The sequence below is a fragment of the Balaenoptera musculus genome, chromosome 1, assembly GCF_009873245.2.
Source record: "Balaenoptera musculus isolate JJ_BM4_2016_0621 chromosome 1, mBalMus1.pri.v3, whole genome shotgun sequence".
In the NCBI taxonomy this organism is placed as follows: Eukaryota; Metazoa; Chordata; class Mammalia; order Artiodactyla; family Balaenopteridae; genus Balaenoptera; species Balaenoptera musculus.
The window spans coordinates 28,870,296-28,889,855 of NC_045785.1; the positions used below are offsets into that span (position 1 = coordinate 28,870,296).

The 19,560-nt window shown below is 35.1% G+C and overlaps 1 protein-coding gene, 1 non-coding gene and 1 pseudogene across 3 annotated transcripts in view; 2 read left to right on the forward strand and 1 right to left on the reverse strand.

Moving 5' to 3' along the window:
• The window catches only part of AGO3 (argonaute RISC catalytic component 3), a 119,184-nt gene that overhangs the window by 15,397 nt on the left and 84,227 nt on the right, over nt 1-19,560 (forward strand). For both annotated transcript variants that reach the window (XM_036869187.1, XM_036869194.1), the window contains exon 2: nt 4,859-5,030. In XM_036869187.1, the coding sequence (XP_036725082.1) occupies nt 4,859-5,030 (172 nt within the window). The remainder of the gene's footprint in view (nt 1-4,858; nt 5,031-19,560) is intronic.
• Nucleotides 7,207-7,714, reverse strand: LOC118903788 (annotated as a pseudogene).
• LOC118887404 lies at nt 17,509-17,667 on the forward strand. Its single transcript, XR_005017990.1, has one exon.

The following is a 19,560-nucleotide window of genomic DNA, read 5'->3' on the forward strand; positions in this document are numbered from 1 at the left end:
CTGAAACAAATTTATGAGGTAGTATGACAGAGGGTCACTGTGCTCCACAGTCTGGTCCCTAGCTTTGCAGATCCTGATGCTTGGTTTTTTCAGGCATCCAGAGCTGATCATCACCTTGAGGGACTGATTGATGCTAACCAAGTTCACAAGAAACTAATATATAAATCATAATGCCAATTTAATCATTTACAAAGAAAAATACTATTTCCAGAGCATAAAGAAGATTCATGTTGACTAGTCAGCGACTTATCTCCCTCCGGCCGTCTATATGGGTATACAGACAGTAATCAGAAGGTTGCTCTGTAATCGTGGAATCAGAACAAGGGACTTAATATGATGTGCTCTTTAGTGTTAGGGATAGAAATATGAGTCACTCATAAACTCTGTCCTCAGATCACTCAATTTGTATGAAAATGCAGGTAGTTAAATAGCTATAGAATTTTCTCCATGTAGAGTAGACAGATTATTTTATTAGGCTCAGAACTTCCACTAAAGAAAACTAAAAAATCTGGATAAGATGGAACAAAATGCCTTCTTAAGAGCATGGAATAAGTAAGAATAGGTTACTGAAAGTCAGACATTCTGTATCACAACCACTAGTTGGAAGACTATTTCCCTTTATTTTATTTTTATAAATTTATTTATTTTATTTATTTATTTTTGGGCTTCGTTGGGTCTTCTTCATGGCGCATGGGCTTTCTCTAGTTGCGGCGAGCAGGGGCTACTCTTTGCGCGGACTTCTCATTGCGGTGGCTTCTGTTGAGGATTACGGGCTCTAGGTGCGCGGGCTTCAGTAGTTGTGGCACGCGGGCTCAGTAGTTGTGGCGCACGGGCTTAGTTGTTCCGAAGCATGTGGGATCTTCCCAGACCAGGGATCAAACCCTTGTCCCCTGCATTGGCAGGCGGATTCTTAACCACTGCGCCACCAGGGAAGTCCCCCCTGAGTTAATTTTTGAAAAAAGTTTTAGGTCTGTGTCCGGATTCTTTTTTTTTTTTTTTTCCCCCTTTAGCATGTGGATATCCATCCACTTGTTCATCAGCACCATTGCTTGAAAAGACTGTCCTTTTTCCATTGAATTGCCTTTGCTCCTTTGTCAAAGATCAGTTGACTGTGTGGTTCAATTTTGGGGCTATGTATTCCTCTGATGTATTTTTCTCTTCTTTGACGAAAACCCACACTGTCGCGATTATTGTAGCCTTATACATTAGCACCAAAAAAAGAAAAGAAAGAAGTACTTAGGTATAAATCTAACAAAATACATACGAGATCTATGTGAGGAAAACTACAAAACTCTGATTTAAAAAAATCAAAGAAATCAAAGAAAATCTAAATAAATAGAGATATTTTATTATACATGGATAGGAAAACTCAGTATAAAGATGTCAGCTCTTCTCAACTTGATTTATATACTTAGCACAATTCCAAACAAAATCCCAGCAAGTTATTTTGTGGATATTGACAAACTGATTGTAAAGTTTATATGGAAAGGCAAAATACCCAGAACAGCTACATGATATTAAAGGAGATGAAAGTCAGAGAACTGATTGACAGTACCTGATTTCAAAACTTACTGTAAAATATCATAATCGAGGCAGTGTATTATTGACAAAAGGATAAACAAATATATCAATGGAACAAAATAGAGAGCACAGCAGAATGGGTTCCAATCCCAGTTCTGCTACTTACTAGCTATGAAATTTTAGGCAAATCATTTCAGTTTTCCTCATCTATAAAATCATTATGAAGTTTGGGGTTCCATTTGTTTATTTTTGCTTTTATTTCTATTGCCTTGGGAGACTGACCTAAGAAAACATTGGTATGATTTATAATCAAACTTATAAGGTTTTGCACATAAAAGGAAACCATAAACAAAATGAAAAGGCATCCTACGGACTGGGAGAAAAATATTTGCAAGTGATGCGACCAACAAGGGCTTAATTTCCAAAATATACAAACAGCTCCTACAATTCAATGACCAAAAAAAACCAAACAACCCACTAAAAAAAGTGGGCAGAAGACCTAAATAGACATTTCTCCAAAGAAGACATAAAGATGGCCAACAGGAACATGAAAAGATGTTCCACATCGCTAATTATTAGAAAAATGAAAATCAAAACTACAGTGAGAGAAAAAAAAGAAAACTACAGTGAGGTATCACTGTCAGAATGACCATCATCAAATCTATAAATAATAAATGCTGGAGTGTGTGGAGAAAAAGGAACCCTCCTACACTGTTGGTGGGAATGTAAATTGGTGCAGCTACTATGGAAAACAGTATGGAGGTTCCTCAAAAAACTAAAAATAGAGTTGCCGTATGATCCAGCAATCCCACTCCTGGGCATATACCCAGACAAAACTGTAATTCGAAAAGCTACATGCACCCCTATGTTCATAGCAGCACTATTTACAATAGCCAAGACATGGAAACAGCCTAAATGTCCATCAACAGATGAATGGATAAAGAAGATGTGGTGTATGTACACAATGGAATATTACTCAGCCATTAAAAAGAATAAAATAATGTCATTTGCAGCAACATGGATGGACCTAGAGATTATCATACTAAGCGAAGTAAGTCAGAAAGAGAAAGACAAATACCATATGATATCACTTATATGTGGAACCTAAAGTACGACACAAATGAACATATCTATGAAACAGAAACAGACTACAGACAGAGAGAACAGATTTGTGCTTGCCAAGGGAGAGGCGGGGTTGGGGAGGGAAGGACTGGGAGTTTGGGATTAGCAGATGTAAACTATTATATATCAGATGGATAAACAACAAGGTCCTACTGTATAGCACTGGGAACTATATTCAATATCCTGTGATAAACCATATTGGAAAAGAATATGAAAAAGAATATATATGTATAACTGAGTCACTTTGCTGTACAGCAGAAATTAAACACAACAATGTAAATCAACTATACTTCAATAGTTTAAAAAAAATTATTACAAGGTTTGGTAAGAGCTTGATAAATTTTATCTGTTGTTCATGTTCTGATTTTATCCTGACAGGATTCATAAGAAAGAGGCAGATTAGGTATTATTTCCATTTTATAGATCAGGAAATAGAATTTCAGGGCTATTAATATTTAACAAAGGTCAAGTGGTTAGATAAATGGCAGAGCCAGAACTATGACCTAGTCTAGAATTACTCATTATTACCTATCTCAGTTTAGGATAGCAGGAAAGATTATGCCCTCAGAAAAGATCTTACAAATATATGAAAACAAAATTTAAAAATAAGTGATGCAGGTAGCACTTTAATCCACAGTGAAGAAAAGTTGTTAATTATCTTTTTTCCTATTCTCTGGAAGAATTTGTTTAAGATTAGTATTATTTCTTTCCTTAAATGTTTGGTATAATTCTCTAGTGAAGCCATCTGGATCTGGAATTTTTTAGTGTGTGCATGTGTGTGAATATTTAATTTTTTCAAATAGTTACAGGACTTTTCAGATATTTTAAATGTAAATTCATTTAGATAATAGTTACTAATTTACTAACTGAATTTATTGTTTGAATTTTGTTTAACAAAGCTACAACATTTTGAGCTTCAAAAACTTAATGCTAGATATCACCTAGGGTTTGTTTTTTTCTTAACTGTGATAAAATATATATAACATTAAATTTGCTATCTTAGCAATTTTTAAGTGTACAATTTAGTAGTATTTAAGTACATTCACATTGTTGTGCAACCAATCGCCAGAACTCTTTTCATTTTGCAAAACTGAAACTATATTCATTAAGCAACAATTCCTTTTTCTACCTTTTCCCCCAGCCCCTGGCAACCGCCCTTCTGCTTTGTCTCTATGAATATGACTACTCTAGGTATTAATAAGTGGAATCATACAGTGTCTTTTTGTGACTGGCTTATTTCACTTAGCATGACCTCTACAAGTTTCATCTATGTTGTAGCATGTGTCAGAATTTCCTTCCTTTTTAAGGCTGATTGATGTCCCATTATAGGTATATACCAGATTTTCTTTATCCATTCATGCATCAGTGGACACTTAGGTTGCTTCCACCTTTCGTCTATTGTGAATAGTACTGCTATGAGCATAGGTGTATAATTATCTTTTCAATACCCTGCTTTCAATTCTTTTGGGTTTATACCCAGAAGTAGATCATGGATCTACTGGATCGTATGGTAATTCTATTTTTAATGTTTTGAGGAACCACTGTACTGTTTTCCAAAACAGCTGCACCATTTTACATTTTATTTTATTTGAAAAGAGAACTTTTCAAATTTTATATGCTTTTGTATACCAGTAAGCTGTATCTTTCTAGGACTTAGTCTGTTTCATCAAACTTTCAAATTTATTAACAATGTTTGTAATGTCTTCTGTATCTGTAGTGATACTGATACTTTTTTTTCCGTTTATATTGGTTACTTAAGCCTTTTTTTCTTCTGTTATAAAAATCACTGGAATTTATCAATTTTAGTTATCTTTTCCAATAATTGATTTTGTGCTTTGTTGATCCTTTTTATTGCATATTGTTTTTTATTTTGTTCATTTGCTCTTACCCTTCTTTAAGTTTACTTTGCTATTGGTTGCATACTTTTTGGATACAATTTGTGCTTTGTTTATGCTCACCTGGGTTTGTGTGCTCCTTTCTACCCCTTCCAAAACAATTTTCCAGAGGTACCCAGTTTTTGTTTCTTTTTATGTTTGTTTTAATGAGGAAAGTAAAGTGGGGTGAAAGAAATTGGTGTTAGAAACGATGTCATCTTTCAGCACTAGGCTTCAAGCATTATCAACTGTACTTAAAATTCTAACTTACTCTGGTTGACAGGATTATTAAATGCAGCTTGTAAGAGTGTTTCTCTCTTTTTTTTCCCCTTTCCTGGCAGGACCCGTTGGGGCCCAGCCCCTACTCATGGTGCCCAGAAGACCTGGCTATGGCACCATGGGCAAACCCATTAAATTGCTGGCTAACTGTTTTCAAGTTGAAATTCCAAAGATCGATGTCTACCTCTATGAGGTAGATATTAAACCAGACAAGTGTCCTAGGAGAGTGAACAGGTAAGAATTCAGAGATCTTTTGCTTTTGGTATTTGTCTTTGCTTTAGAAATTATGTTTATCTTGTATATCTAAATAGCAATGATAATGTCTAACAGTTTGACCAAGAACAGATGGTAATTTGCTTTGAAATTGACTGTACTTCAGAGGTGTGATGATGGGAAAAATCTACAAACAGCCTTGAAATTTTTCCATTATAACGTAAATTCATATGTTTTCTCTGTGATAATAGAAAAGGTGCAAGTCATTTTTATGTGCTCTTGAAATCAGACTGAGCATTTTTTCCTTTGCTATTAGGTAATATTTATTGGTGCTTTCTTTTTTCTCCCCACCCCACCTCGACCTTATTTACCCCTTTCGTGATGTTCCCTTTAAGATGATGGTGGTTGTCATGGTTTCATGCCTTCTGTTCTCCTGATCCTCAACTCCTAACTGTTCCCTACTCTTTTATAGGAACAAGTATATATGATATATAAAGATTTATCAATCTGCTTTCAATAAGCTTCTTTCACTTCCCCCAAATACTATGGATATGGATGTGGTTTAGATGATACAGGAACAGAAAAGGAATTTATGATGTGGTGTACACCACAAAGGAGGGTTTAAAAAAAAAGAAAGACTTATGGACAAAATATTTAGAAAACAATGATGTTCAACTTAGCCTTTTAGTTTGTACTATCAAATACCCCAACCTTTTCTTACTCAGTAAGTATTATTATTAAGAGCCTTCATTTAAAACATAGATTTATTGCTGTCAAGAAATTTGTAATTTAGTAGAAGAGATAAGACACATAAGAAATATGAAGTGAATGAGCACTAAGAGACTTTGTAATAACATATGAAAGAAAACCATCATATGAGTGTTATAATTAACATGTAACAAAGAGTTCTTTCTGAGGTCAGGAAGCAAGTTGTGGAGTATTACAAGTGGAGGAATCTAAGATATCAACTAATCTGATGCCTTTTTTTTTTTTTCCTGATACCTTTTTTTGTAGCTGAAATCCAGAAAGGTTGAGAGGCTTACTCAACAACACACATTTCTAGTAGCAAAGGTGAGACCAGCACTCCAGAATCCTGACTTGATAGTCATTAAGAAATATTTGTAAAGCAAGAAGGAAAGGAATTGGGCTAATCTAAACAGTTGGTAGAATTGCAGATCGTGTAGTAAAGAGAACACTTCTTTTTTTTTTTTTTTTAAAGATAAGGCAGCAGTAACAAAGGTACAACAATTGAGAAGAACCAGGTTTAGTGAGCCTAAGCCAGGCTTAAGGTGGAGGTTCTGGTCAGGTACTACAATAAGCTACCATCTATGAGTACATGACTTCCTAATCTTGCTGTAGCCTCCACCTCTTTCCTGAGCTTCAGACTTGACACCTGAATATCTATAAAGTGCTTCAAACACAGGTCAAAACAACTTATTCTCTCAATCCCCATCCCCACACTCCGCTCATACTACTACATTCTTTTCCTCTACCTAAATTCGCAAACTAGACCTTCTTTTTCCTCCTGTTGGTTATCAAGTCCTATTGCTTCTGTTTCAAAAATTATTCCCTAATTTGGCCCCTCTCCATCCATACTGCTACCACCTTGGTTTCAGACCCTTATTTGTTATCTAGACTATTGTAATGATCTTCAAATTGGTCTCCCCTAACATTTCTTTCTCTCCCCATTCTCGTTAAGTATCCATACTTCTGGCATACTTATTCTTTTAAATAAGAAATCTGATTATATCACTCCCCTACTTTAAAATGTATTCAGCTCCCTATTGCCTACAGAATAACATCCCAAATTTACTATAGCATACCTTTCTTAGTTTGGCTCTAACCTTTATCTTTTTTCATATTCTGCAACTCCTACCTGGAATGCCCTCTCTGCCCTTACCTATCTGGCAAACTTCTATTATTTTTCAGGACAAACATTTTGAACTCCTTAGTCAGAGGGTAGTTCATTCTTTTTTTCTTTTTCTTTTTTACAAATAATATTTGACAGTTTATTAACCAGTGGAGTATATTGCACAACAAATTACCTCACATCTTTCAGGAAGAAAAACAACTAAATTTGAAAAGTAAAGACATCACCCACTGAATTCGGACACAGTTAAAATGTGCTTTAAATATTTCTGTGGGAGAAGGGACACAACACTTCTACTCAATTAAGAGAAACATATGTACAGTCCAGGTCTTTTATTTTCTTTACACCCATCATGCCATGAATTCATAGGTAATGGGCTCCAACAGTTCAGGCTCCTTTCCACTGGTTCTCACGAAGTGTGCTTCTCTGGGTGGAGCAGGCTGGCGCTTCAGCTGAACCCAAGTACCTTTCTCTTTGGCTTCCTTCTTTTTCTGATCGTTTTCCTTCACACATTTCAGGAAGCTATCTTGGCTTTTAGAGTGCTTAATGTGCTTGATAGGCACATTAATTCTCTTGGCAAGAATCTTGCCCTTAACTTGTTTGTTTACAACGATGCCAACATTGTGCTAGGTAACACTGTAGACTCTTCCAGTTTTGCCATGGTAACATTTGTGGGGCATTCCTTATGGAACAGTGCCCATTCGCTTGATATCTACAATATCACTTTCTTCTTGATTCGCATGTATGTGGCCAAAGGAACAACTCCGTGTTTTCTAAAAGGCCTAGAGAACATATAGCAAGTACCCCTCCTCCTTCCCTTTGTGTTGGTCATTTTGATGAATTATTGGAAGATGGTGGTTCCAGCCGAAAGGCCAGATGGTAGTTCATTCTACTATGACCTTGTAGTACTTGGTTGGTGTACACTTTCGTTACAGTATTTTTAGTGCGTTATTTGTTACCCTCTTCTCTCAGTATAACCTCTTCATGAAAAGTAATATTCTTTATCATCTTTGTAGCCCTGATCTTAGCTCAATGATTGACACATAATAAATACTCAGTAAAATGAATGAAATGCTTATAAAAGTAAAATGGGATGAGTGTGTTGGTGGGAGACAGGAAAGAGAACTGGACATTATAGAGGGCTTTGTATGCCTAGATATGGATTTTCAGTGCCCTACCCTTCTCTCCTAGGATATATAGGTTAGTCTTTATGTTAGTGTCCTTCTCTTTTGTCTGTCTTTGGGCTTACAGGGACCAACTGTCTCATGCTGCACTCTCAAATTCCCTTTTTCTTGTTTCTCAGAACTGGGGTGTTAATGTGTAAATTTGAATGAAGGATAATTCTGACCTTTCTGGTAGATGTTTACATTTTTAAAAGGCATTTATTAATCTAAGGAAATCTCTTAACTGATAGAATGTCTAAGACAGATATTTCTTAGCTGAATTCCTTATTATTGCCTCTCCACCTTGCCCTGCCTGAAAAAATTGCCCCTAACTTTAGCAGTATATAGTGAAGAATTCTTATACGTTATTTATTGAATAGGAAAATTATATGATGAAAATGTTAGAAAAACAAAATCACTTGAAGACAAAATGGGATGGAATTGAGGAAGTGGTAGGAGTTGGAGGCTTGGGACTTAGAAGGATGTCAATTGAAGTTTTTTTTTAGTATTTCAGATGAGTTATGAGGGACTAGGGCATTGGCAATAACGTTGGGTAAAAAAGAACAAAATTGTTTATTAGATTTGTTCTTTTTCCTACCTTTTTTTTGGTAGAGGAATAATCACATGTTATATGTGTGTATATGAAGTTGCGTACCATAGAGTTTCACATGTAGATGCTCAACATGTTGGTTAAGTTTGGGAGGAAAATGTATATAATAAATTAGTGTGGTACATTCTGGTTTTAACTTACAGTCCTTTTGGCATCCCTAATTGTATTTCATCTTTATGTTGCTATGTCTTCTTACGTTATTGGTCAGTAGGGTAAAGGATCTGTAATTTAGATGTTCCCAAATGGAAATTTTTTTTATCATGTACCTTTTATTTGAGTTTTGATAGGAGCTATAGGACTTCCTTGGGACTCTAAAATTGGCGTTAACCAACTTTATACTTTGTTAATAATATTGATTTAATTTTATGTCAATATCCACAAAGCTTATTCCCTTTATTTTCTTCAAAAGACTAGCTTTTGTCTTCAATTTTTGAAATATCATGTAACTAGTCAGTTAAAATTGTTGGTGGGCTTCCTAAATTGGTTCAGTTCTTACACTTCAACAACTAGAATTCTAGAAGTTAGAAGAAACTAAATAGAACTTTACAATTCCTTTTCAATATGAACTAAACAGTTATGGGCCAAAATGCAGCAGTATTTAAATCAACACATATGAGGTTTCTCTTGTCCATATGCCACATGCTCAAATATTTGGCACTGTGGCATTAATCATAATAGTAGAATGATGTATTGCAGCCAAACAAGTTTCCACTTTAGTCAGAAGAGTTTTCTTGGACAAAATATCCAGGAAATGCTTGTGAATCATCTTGTGAGTCAATTTTTCTACTTTAGACTTTCTGTCTGTTGCTTTTTTTATCCTTTCCTCACTTCTTTGGGGAGTGTGTGTCTGTGTGTTTCTTTTTTTTTCCTATTTAATTATTTGATTATAAAATCATCATTAGTTAAAAGAGCATGTAAAGCAGATTTCAGATGTTTCTAGTTTTTTTTTTAACAAGTGAATGGTCTTAATAACTAAAAATTAATTTCTAGAAATATTATGACCTGAAGTATAAAATCTGTAACTTGAGATTTTTATGCTAGTTTGTACAACTACTTAATATATATGAGGATAAACCATGAATAGACTGTTCCATATTTATTCAAAATTGTTAAATAGTGAAATAGATGGGGAAAGTTGTGTATGCAGCATGATTATAAATGCAAGATCTCCTTGCATAAAGATTTGAAGGAATGTTGAAATAGTTGGTAATAGATTGTGATCGAAGTTTTGGTTTAATTTTTCTTTTACAAATTAAGCATTATCTTATAATCATTGTACTAGTATGATTGCTGTTACTATTCTATTATGATTAATGACATAGTGCTGAATGTTTGTGCATAGTGCATATGGATGTAATGTAATTCTAATGATTGAATCTTAGAAGGAAAAAATCTATATTGATATGATTTTGGCTTTTAAATAGAAATAGCAAGTCAGAGTGTTTGAAGAAACTCTCTTCTACTGTTATTAGGAATATTATTGGCATAGTGTTATAACAGGGTAGTGTGCAAGAAAGGGATATTATTTTTTTCTTTTTAACACATTGGGTTTTTTTGTTTGTTTTCTTTTCTTTTTTTTGGCTGCTTTGAGTCTTCGTTGCGGTGCGTGGGCTTCTCATTGCGGTGGCTTCTCTTGTTGCAGAGCACGGCCTCTAGGTGCGCGGGCTCAGTAGTTGTGGCTCGCGGGCTTAGTTGCTCCACGGCATGTGAGATCTTCCCGGACTAGGGATCGAACCCGTGTCCCCTGCATTGGCAGGCGGACTCTCAACCACTGCACCACCAGGGAAATACAGGACATTCTTTTTTTAAATAACATCCTTATTGATATAAAATTCACATACTACACGATTCACTCATTTAAAGTGTGCAATTCAGTGGCATTTAGTATGTTCACAATGATAATGTACAACTGTCACTGCAGTCATACTTTAGAACATTTTGTCCTCCCCCAAAGAAATCCCATACTCACTAGCAGTCACTCCCCATTGCCTCCCTCCCTGCAGTCCCTGCCCAACACTAATCTACTTTCTGTCTCTGTAGATTTGCCTTTTCTGGACATTTAAATATAAATAGAATCATACAATATGTGGCCTTCTGTGTGACTGACCTCTTTCATTTCACGTTTTCATATAATGTTGTAACATGTATTAGTACTTCATTCCTTTTTATTGCTTAATGATATTCCATTGTATGGATATTTTGTGTATCAGTTCATCAGTTGATGGACATGTGAGTTGTTTGCACATTTTGGCTCTTAAGAATTATGCTGCTATGCACGTTCATGTACAGAATTTTGTGTGAGACGTGTTTTCATTTCTCTTGAGTGTATACCCAAGAGGGGAATCATATGGTAACTCTATGTTTAACCTTTTGAGAAACTGCCAGACTCTTTTCTAAAGTGGCTGCATCATTTTACATTTCCATTAGCAGTGTGTGGTGATTCCAGTTTGTCTACATCCTCATTAACATTTGTTATCTGTCTTTTTGATTATAGCCATCATAGTGAGTGTTAAGTAGTATTTCATTGTTACTTTGATTTGCATTTCCCTGATGGCTAGTGATATTGACCATATTTTCGTGCACTTATTGGCTATTTGTATATTTTCAGAGAAATGTCTATTCAGGTCTTTTGCCCATTTTTAAATTGGATCATTTGCCTTTTCATTACTGAATTGTAGGAGTTCTTTATACCTTATCAGATAAGATGATTTGCAAAAATTTTCTCCCTTTCTGCACCTTGCCTTTTTACTTCCTTTTAAAAATTTTTTTCTTTTTTCTTTTAATTGAAATATAGTTTATTTACAATATTATATTATTAGTTTCAGGTATACAAAATAGTGATTTGATATTTAATAGATTATATTCCATACAAAGTTATTATAAAATATTGGCTATATTCCTTGTGCTGCCTTTTCACTTTCTTGATGGTATCCTCTGAAACACAAACATTTTTCATTTTGATGAAGTCCAATTATTTTTTTCTTTTGCCAGCTGTTCTTTTGGTGTCTTATCTGTAGAGGGGTATACTTCTGATTAAAATGGTTTAGAAGACATACACCAGAAAACACTGCCAGTGAAAATCAAATGGTATAGTTTTGAATGTTTAGCTATCTTGGGGAAACTATATCATGCAAAATATGTCAGTTAAGAAAAATCAAGTTTTATTTTCCTTGTTAGTTGTTAGTCACTTGGAAGATAGGAAAGTTAATAGATGGTGATTATTTCAAATCTCAAAATTCTTTTAAAGTAGCATTTAAATAAATTACTCAGTAGAAATTAACCTTTTGGCTAATATTCCTACAATATATTTGAAATTCAAAGATACTCTTATAAATAAATATATGTCTAAACATCAGGGACTAGTAGGTAGGGTTTATTCCTAATATCTATCTATCTGTGTAGATTTAAATTACAATAACAGCTGTATAGTATTACATTGTAGGATGTGCCTTGACTTGTTTACTTCTAGTATGCTCCATTTTTTTCCTTAGGCTGAGTTAAATTAATTTAAAGCAGTTATCTGAATGTACCATATTATTGTACCAAAGCAGAATGCTATTAGTACTAGATTTCAGGATATATGGATCCTGACTAGAACTATGATTCTAAAGCCTGCAGTAACTTTTAAAAAGATCATTTTTAAAATCTTCTCTATGTTTTCATTAACTGTTTAACTTATTGTGCCCCTGTTTGTGTCAGGCACTGTGCTAAGTTCTGGAGATAACAAGATAAATAAGACATGATTCCTGCCAAGGATTATATAGTCTGTATAGAGTGACAAGTTCTGTGAGATGTGCAGTATGTGCTGTGATAAAAGAGTAATGATTCCTGCTTTTGGTTAACGAGGAAGATAGGGTACATGACATTGTTACCTGAGCTGAATAGTTACCCAGTGGACTAGGGGAAAGAATAATCCATAGAGAGAGAGCATGAGCAAAGGTATGACATGTTTATGTAACAGAAATAGGCCAGTATAAATAGAGTAGCTAGAGTCTGAAAAAGTTGGCCAGCAAGTAGGTTATAAAGGATCTTAAATCCATGCTAAGGCTTGTGAATTCAGAAAGAGTAGAGAGCCACTGGAGGCTTTTGAGCAAATGAGGAACACCTATATTTAAAAGCATTTCTTTCTTTCTTTTCAGTGTTTTTTTTTTTTTTAATTGAATCATAGTTGAGTTACAATGTTGTGTTAGTTTCTGGTGCTCAGCAAAGTGATTCAGTTTTTTTTATGTGTGTGTGTGTGTGTGTGTGTGTATGTATTCATTCTTTTTCATATTCTTTTCCATTATGGTTTATTACAGAGTACTGAATATAGTTCCCTGTGCTATACAGTAGGACCTTGTTGTTTATCTATTCTATATATAATAGTTTGCGTCTGCTAGTCCCAAACTCCGATCCAGCCCTCCCCTCCGCCCTCCCCCTTGGCAACCACAAGTCTGTTCTCTATGTCTGTGAGTCTGTTTCTGTTCCGTGGATAAGTTCATATGTGTCTTTTTTTTTTTCTTTTTTTTTTTTTTTGCCATACCACACAGCTTGTGGGATCTTAGTTCCCCGACCAGGGATTGAACCTAGGCCCTCGGCAGTGAAAGCGCGGAGTCCTAACCACTGGACTGTCAGGGAATTCCCATATGTGTCATATTTTAGATTCCATGTATAAGTGATATCATATGGTATTTGTCTTTCTCTTTCTGACTTACTTCGCTTAGTGTGATAATATCTAGGTCCATCCATGTAGCTGCAAATGGCATTATTTCATTCTTTTTAATGGCTTAGTAATATTCCATTGTATATATACCACATCTTCTTTATCCATTCATTTGTCGATGGACATTTAGGTTGTATCCATGTCTTGGCTATTGTAAATAGTGCTGCTGTGAACATAGGGGTGCGTGTATCTGTTCGAATTATAGTTTTGTCTGGGTATATGCCCAGGAGTGGGATTGCCGGATCATATGGCGACTCTGTTTTTAGATTTTTGAGGAACCTCTATGCTATTCTCCATAGTGACTGCACCAATATACATTCCCACTAACAGTGTAGGAGGGTTCTGAAAAAGCATTTCTAGGGAATTCCCTGGCAGTCCAATGGTTAGGACTCCATGCTTTCACTGCCAAGGGAGTAGGTTCAATCCCTGGTCGGGGAACTAAGATCCTGCAAGTGGCATGATGCAGCCAAAAAAAAAAAAAGCATTTCTAATGGCAGTGGGGAGAATGAATTAGACAAGAGAAAAGACCAGAGTCCTGGAGAACATTTGGAAGGCGATTGCAGTAGTCTTCAAACTTTTGATCATGCATCCCTATTAGTTAAAACATATTTACCCATGCATTCAACAATAAATAGATAAATATATCTATATATATCTATATAGATGTATATAGATATATATAGATATATATATACACACACATTTAAAATTTTTAAATTTATGGACATGTACTACTATTCTAACATTGCATAACTATAGAAAAATTAAAGGTGGGAAACAATATTTTGAAATAAACTATTTAAGAATAGATTTAGTAATTTGACGTGTTCTGATTACTGTACCAAAACCTGATAGAATATGTGCCACACACTTGAACGGAAATAAGTTACAACATGCTGAAAATGAATGAATGAGTGGGAGTTCCACTGTTAACTCTTATGTTGCAGAACTCCCATTATTCTCTTTGGATTCTTTGTGTACCTACATATGTTACACCTGATCGTCTGATGTGGACTAAATGAGGATACCAGTATCCATCCCTATTCATGAATTTTAGTCCATCTCAATTTGTAATTGTTAGATGAAAATTAAATATAAATACTTCTAACCATTTTTTCTCATACTCCAGCATAGCCGCTAGCACCTCTAATACTATTTTTTTTTAATATTTATTTATTGGCTGCGTTGGGTCTTAGTTGCAGCACACGGGATCTTTTGTTGCGGTGCGCGGGCTTCTGTCTAGTTGCGACTCGTGGGCTCAGTTGCCCCGTGGCATGTGGGATCTTAGTTCCCCGACCAGGGATTGAACCCGCATCCCCTACATTGGAAGAGGGATTCTTAACCACTGGACCACCAGAGAAGTCCCCTATTTTTTTTAATTTGTAGTATAGTTGATTTATAATATTAGTTTCAGGTGTATAGCATAGTGATTCAGTATTTTTGCAGATTATACTTCATTATAAGTTATTACAGGATAATGGCTATAATTCCCTGTGCTATGTAATATATCCTTGTTGCTTATCTATTTTATACATAGTAGTTTATATCTGTTAATCCCATAGCCCTAATTTGTTTCTCCCCCCTCTTCACTCCCCTTTGGTAACTGAAGTTTGTTTTCTATAGCTGTGAGTCTGTTCCTGTTTTGCATATACATTCATTTGTATTATTTTTAAGATTACACATATAAGTGATATCATACAGTATTTGTCTTTCTCTGACTTATTTCACTAAGCGTAATATTCTCTAGGTCCATTCATGTTGCTGCAAATGGCAGAATTTCATTCTTTTTAATGGCTGAGTAATATTCCATTCTGTGTGTATGTGTGTGTGTGTGTGTGTGTGTGTGTGTGTGTATACACACATACACCACATCTTTATCCATTCATCTGTTGATGGACACTTGGGTTGATTCCATGTCTTGGCTATTGCAAATACTGCTGCTGTGAACATTGGGGTGCATGTATCTTTTAAAATTCGTGTTTGGTACCTACTTTTTTAGATTAGAGATAGTGTGTTCTAAGACTTAACTAATAGCAGTGGCAGTGGCGGTGGAGCAGAGGCTTAGATATAAGATTTAGAAGAAGAATGAATAATTTAGGTGTGTAGAGAAAGGGAAGAGATAACAATGGCTTCATAGTTCCTTGCTTGTACAGTGTTGATGGCTTTAACAGAAATACAGATGGTGAAAGGACCAAGTTTTTTATTTTCTCTTAACTATTTGGAGGTTGAATTGTGTAAGAAACATCAAGATGGAGAAGTTCAATAGATTATTCGAAATAAGCTCCTAGAGCTCAGGAAATAAGTGAAGATTGAGATTTGAGATGTGTCAGCATATAGGTGATAGTTAAAAGCTAGGGAGAGTGTGTAGCGTCAAGATAAGAAAACTGAGAATAGATCTCTGGGGATACTATTGTTTCAGGTTGCCAGTGAAGACACTTAGAGATTGCAAAGGTAGGAGAACCAGGACAAAGTAGAAGCTGTTTCAGAGAAAGTAAAGCACGGATCGTGATTTTCAAGGATTGATCACAGTGGCAAATGCTAAAAGAAGCGAGGACCGTAGAGACTGAAAAGAGACTATGTCTATTAAGAAGTCAGTGGTGGCCTGAGGGAGAAGTGTTCTAGAGGAGAATTGTTAGTGTAAGCCACATTGAGTTAAAAATCTATTGATGCAAGAGGGAAGAGATATGGGAACATATGTATATGTATAACTGATTCACTTTGTTATAAAGCAGAAACTAACACACCACTGTAAAGCAATTATACTCCAATAAAGATGTTAAAAAAAAATCTATTGCTCAGTCTAAAGTAATCTATCAATTGTTTGTGAATACTAGAAATGGTTACTAGATTAGCTAGTGTGGTTATATAAGATTATGAAAGAATTCACACCCATATGAATTGGCAGTGAAGATAGTTTATGGTAAAATGCTCTGATGTAGGGGCTTCCCTGGTGGCGCAGTGGTTGAGAATCTGCCTGCTAATGCAGGGGACACGGGTTCGAGCCCTGGTCTGGGAAGATCCCACATGCCACGGAGCAACTAGGCCCGTGAGCCACAACTACTGAGCCTGCGCATCTGGAGCCTGTGCTCTACAAGAGAGGACACGATAGTGAGAGGCCCGCGCACCGCAATGAAGAGTGGCCCCCGCTTGCCGCAACTAGAGAAAGCCCTCACAGAAACGAAGACCCAACACAGCCAAAAATAAATAAATTAATTAATTTTTTAAAAAATGCTCTGATGTACTACAAATTTTATAAGGTATTAAAAAGTTGATTTAAAGTATAACTCCTTTCTGCTCTACTCTGAATCTTTAAACTTTAACTTGATGCAAAGGTATGGCTACCTTCTCTGCTACTTAGCACAGAGTTATGAAGATAAATTAGAGGTTAGAAGGATACTAGGAGAGGCTGTCAGCTGTTTTCGCGGTGTTTTATAAACCTCTGGGTGATTTTAGCGTCTTGTTATACCTTAGCAATCTTCCTTTGTTCTGTCTGTATTATAGTGGCAAATTAATTTATTGTAGCTGGGAATACTAAACTAAGGTGAATAGTCACTTTTAGAGGAAAATACTATTTTACGTCTTCTCCTAAAGTCTAAAATAATATTTCCCATTCTATCTTTTGGGAGCAGAGAATTAAGAGGTACCTAAAAATGAGATGAAGATGGGTCTCTGTGAGTTTATAGTAACAATTAACAGGAAAATAATTTCCTCTCCTTTTTACATTAAAGTTTCCCTCTCCTACCATTTTTCTGCTGTATGAGTCAGGTGGTAAAGTGGAACTTACTGAAAACAATATTAAATTTTACTTTACAGTCTGTGCACCAGAGCATGATGGAGTCAAAAGACTTGGTACCAGAATGTAGGAAGTGGTGGTTGAGGTAAGAGTGGGAAGGTAGGCTGTAGCCCTGTGTAAGACCTAATGTACTCAGGGAGGTTCCATTTTTGTAGTGATTGCCAGATATTCTTCAGGATTTTAAAATTCTGTCCTGAGGTTTTACAAAAATGCATCATATTACTCTCTGCAAGAATTCTTCCCTCTTCAGACTAAGGTTATTAGTAAAAGGAAGCCACTAAAGATTGGTTAGAAGTTCTTATACCCAGTTACTCAGATTTTCTTTCCCAAATTTCTTTCCTACATACTGCTTTAGAAGTTAAAATATTTTATGTATTTTGGTTATGGTAGATTTACTTTTTATTGTAAGCTAAGAAGCTGGCTTAACAGTACACACTTAAAATGTTATCCTGAAAAGCCATGAGTCTTTTAAGCCCAGTGCATAAAGATACACTCTGAGTTATAACTCAGAGGCACAACAACAACAACAAAAATAAATAAATAAAAAATAAATGTTATCCTGAAATTTCTACATTTGAACAAAAGATTCCTCCCCCCATTGTTCATTGTTATAATAAAAGACTAGTGCTCCACAAACTACAATGTAGAGAAAATTCAGTTCACAGTTTCTAACTTAATTAGAATTCATTGTTTGTATTATTTACTATATTTGATGCTACTGCATTGTAATGTATGTTTGTTGTTAGGAAGACTTCAGTACCTCAATATCATTCTTGAAGTACGATTTTGAGATAATTATGCTTACATTTTTATATAAAAATAGTATGATACATATGTACCTTTTTCCCCCAAGGTACTTTCACTAATATCCCACATGGTCCCTATAACAGCCCTGAGACTATTATCATTTTTATTGATAAAGGAACTAAATTCAGAGAGGCCAAGTAAATTTCCCAACAATTTAGTGGCAGAGTGGGACTAAAAACTCATGTCTACTTATTTTTCTCCAGTACATATGTTACCACATGTTTTAAAGGTTCCTCAAGTTGGCCATTTCTCAATTCAAACTTTCTTCATAATACAGTGAGTACCTTTGCTGCTACAGCTGACTAGATGACTAGATAAATTACTGTTTTAGAGAGTTTTTCCTCTAGTTTCACATGCCTGCCTGATGAATATTCTAATAAACTACCCTTTGCTACAGTATCATTTGAGAGAAAAAAATGACAAGTTGCAGTTCCTGCATTTGTCATTTTGTTAACTTGCACAATAAAGTTCCATTAAAAGTCTAAATATATCATTTAATTATATCATATTAGTAAGAGGTTAAAGTTAAAATTGCCCAATGTACATAGAATTCTAATACCATTTTGTAAAGGCTCAGAAGCCTTAAGTTCAAATCAATATTTAGTGTAATTCTTTATAAAGGAGTTTCTGTATCTGATGCTATGATCTGCAGTTTCATTATTTGATATTCTCTTAATTAAATTTTACTGTTAGAGGGGATTGTAGACATTATTCATTTCAATCTTCTAGTCGGTATCTTCTCTGACATAAGTGCTTTTTGAACAGTTCTAGCAAGGATGAACTCAGGTACTTTATGAGATAGTGTAATCCACTCGTGAATAACTCTGGTGGTTAGCAAATGCTGGAAATTTTTGTTCCAAAATCTAGCTCCTTATATTTTCCAACTATTTGTCCTAATTCTGTCCTCCCATACAAGGAAGATACTCTACTCAGTTTTTCACATGACAGTCTGTCAAAATAGCTGAAGACTTCTCTAATTTCCTTTGACTCTTTCCTATTCTAGACTAAGAGTCCTTAATTTGATTTATTTTTGCTCATATTATGTGAGTTTCTATCAGGATTACCTTTTTATGATTATGTTTCATTTGTTAGGGTCTTAAGTATTTTCCAAATTGAACAGAGTACTCCAGAGTTTGAAATGACCTGTGTAATACTTGATGGGATGGTTACCTGCCTTATACTGGGTATTTAAATATATGCAACCTGAGTTCTTTAATTTTGAAGAAACTACATCACAGTATTAGTTGATTTTGGATTTATAGTCACCTAAAGCCCCTTTGCACGAGAGCAGTGGGTAAGTTTAGATCCTCTAATTTGTTCTTATTGCAGTTGAACTTTTCAAACGTAAGTGTTTAGACTTTACAGTTACCCGTATTACGTTTCATCTTCTTTTATTTTGTTTATTGTTGTAGTTTGTCAGTAGCTTTTAATACACTAATTTGTTTTTAGCATACTAGCCTTGTCTCTCGAGTTTGTATTATTTGAGGGTTTCTTAACCAACAGATTTTTTTTAAAATAAATTTATTTATTTATTTTTGGCTGGGTTGGGTCTTTGTTGCTGTGTGCAGGTTTTCTCCAGCTGTGACAAGCAGGGGGTGGGCCACTC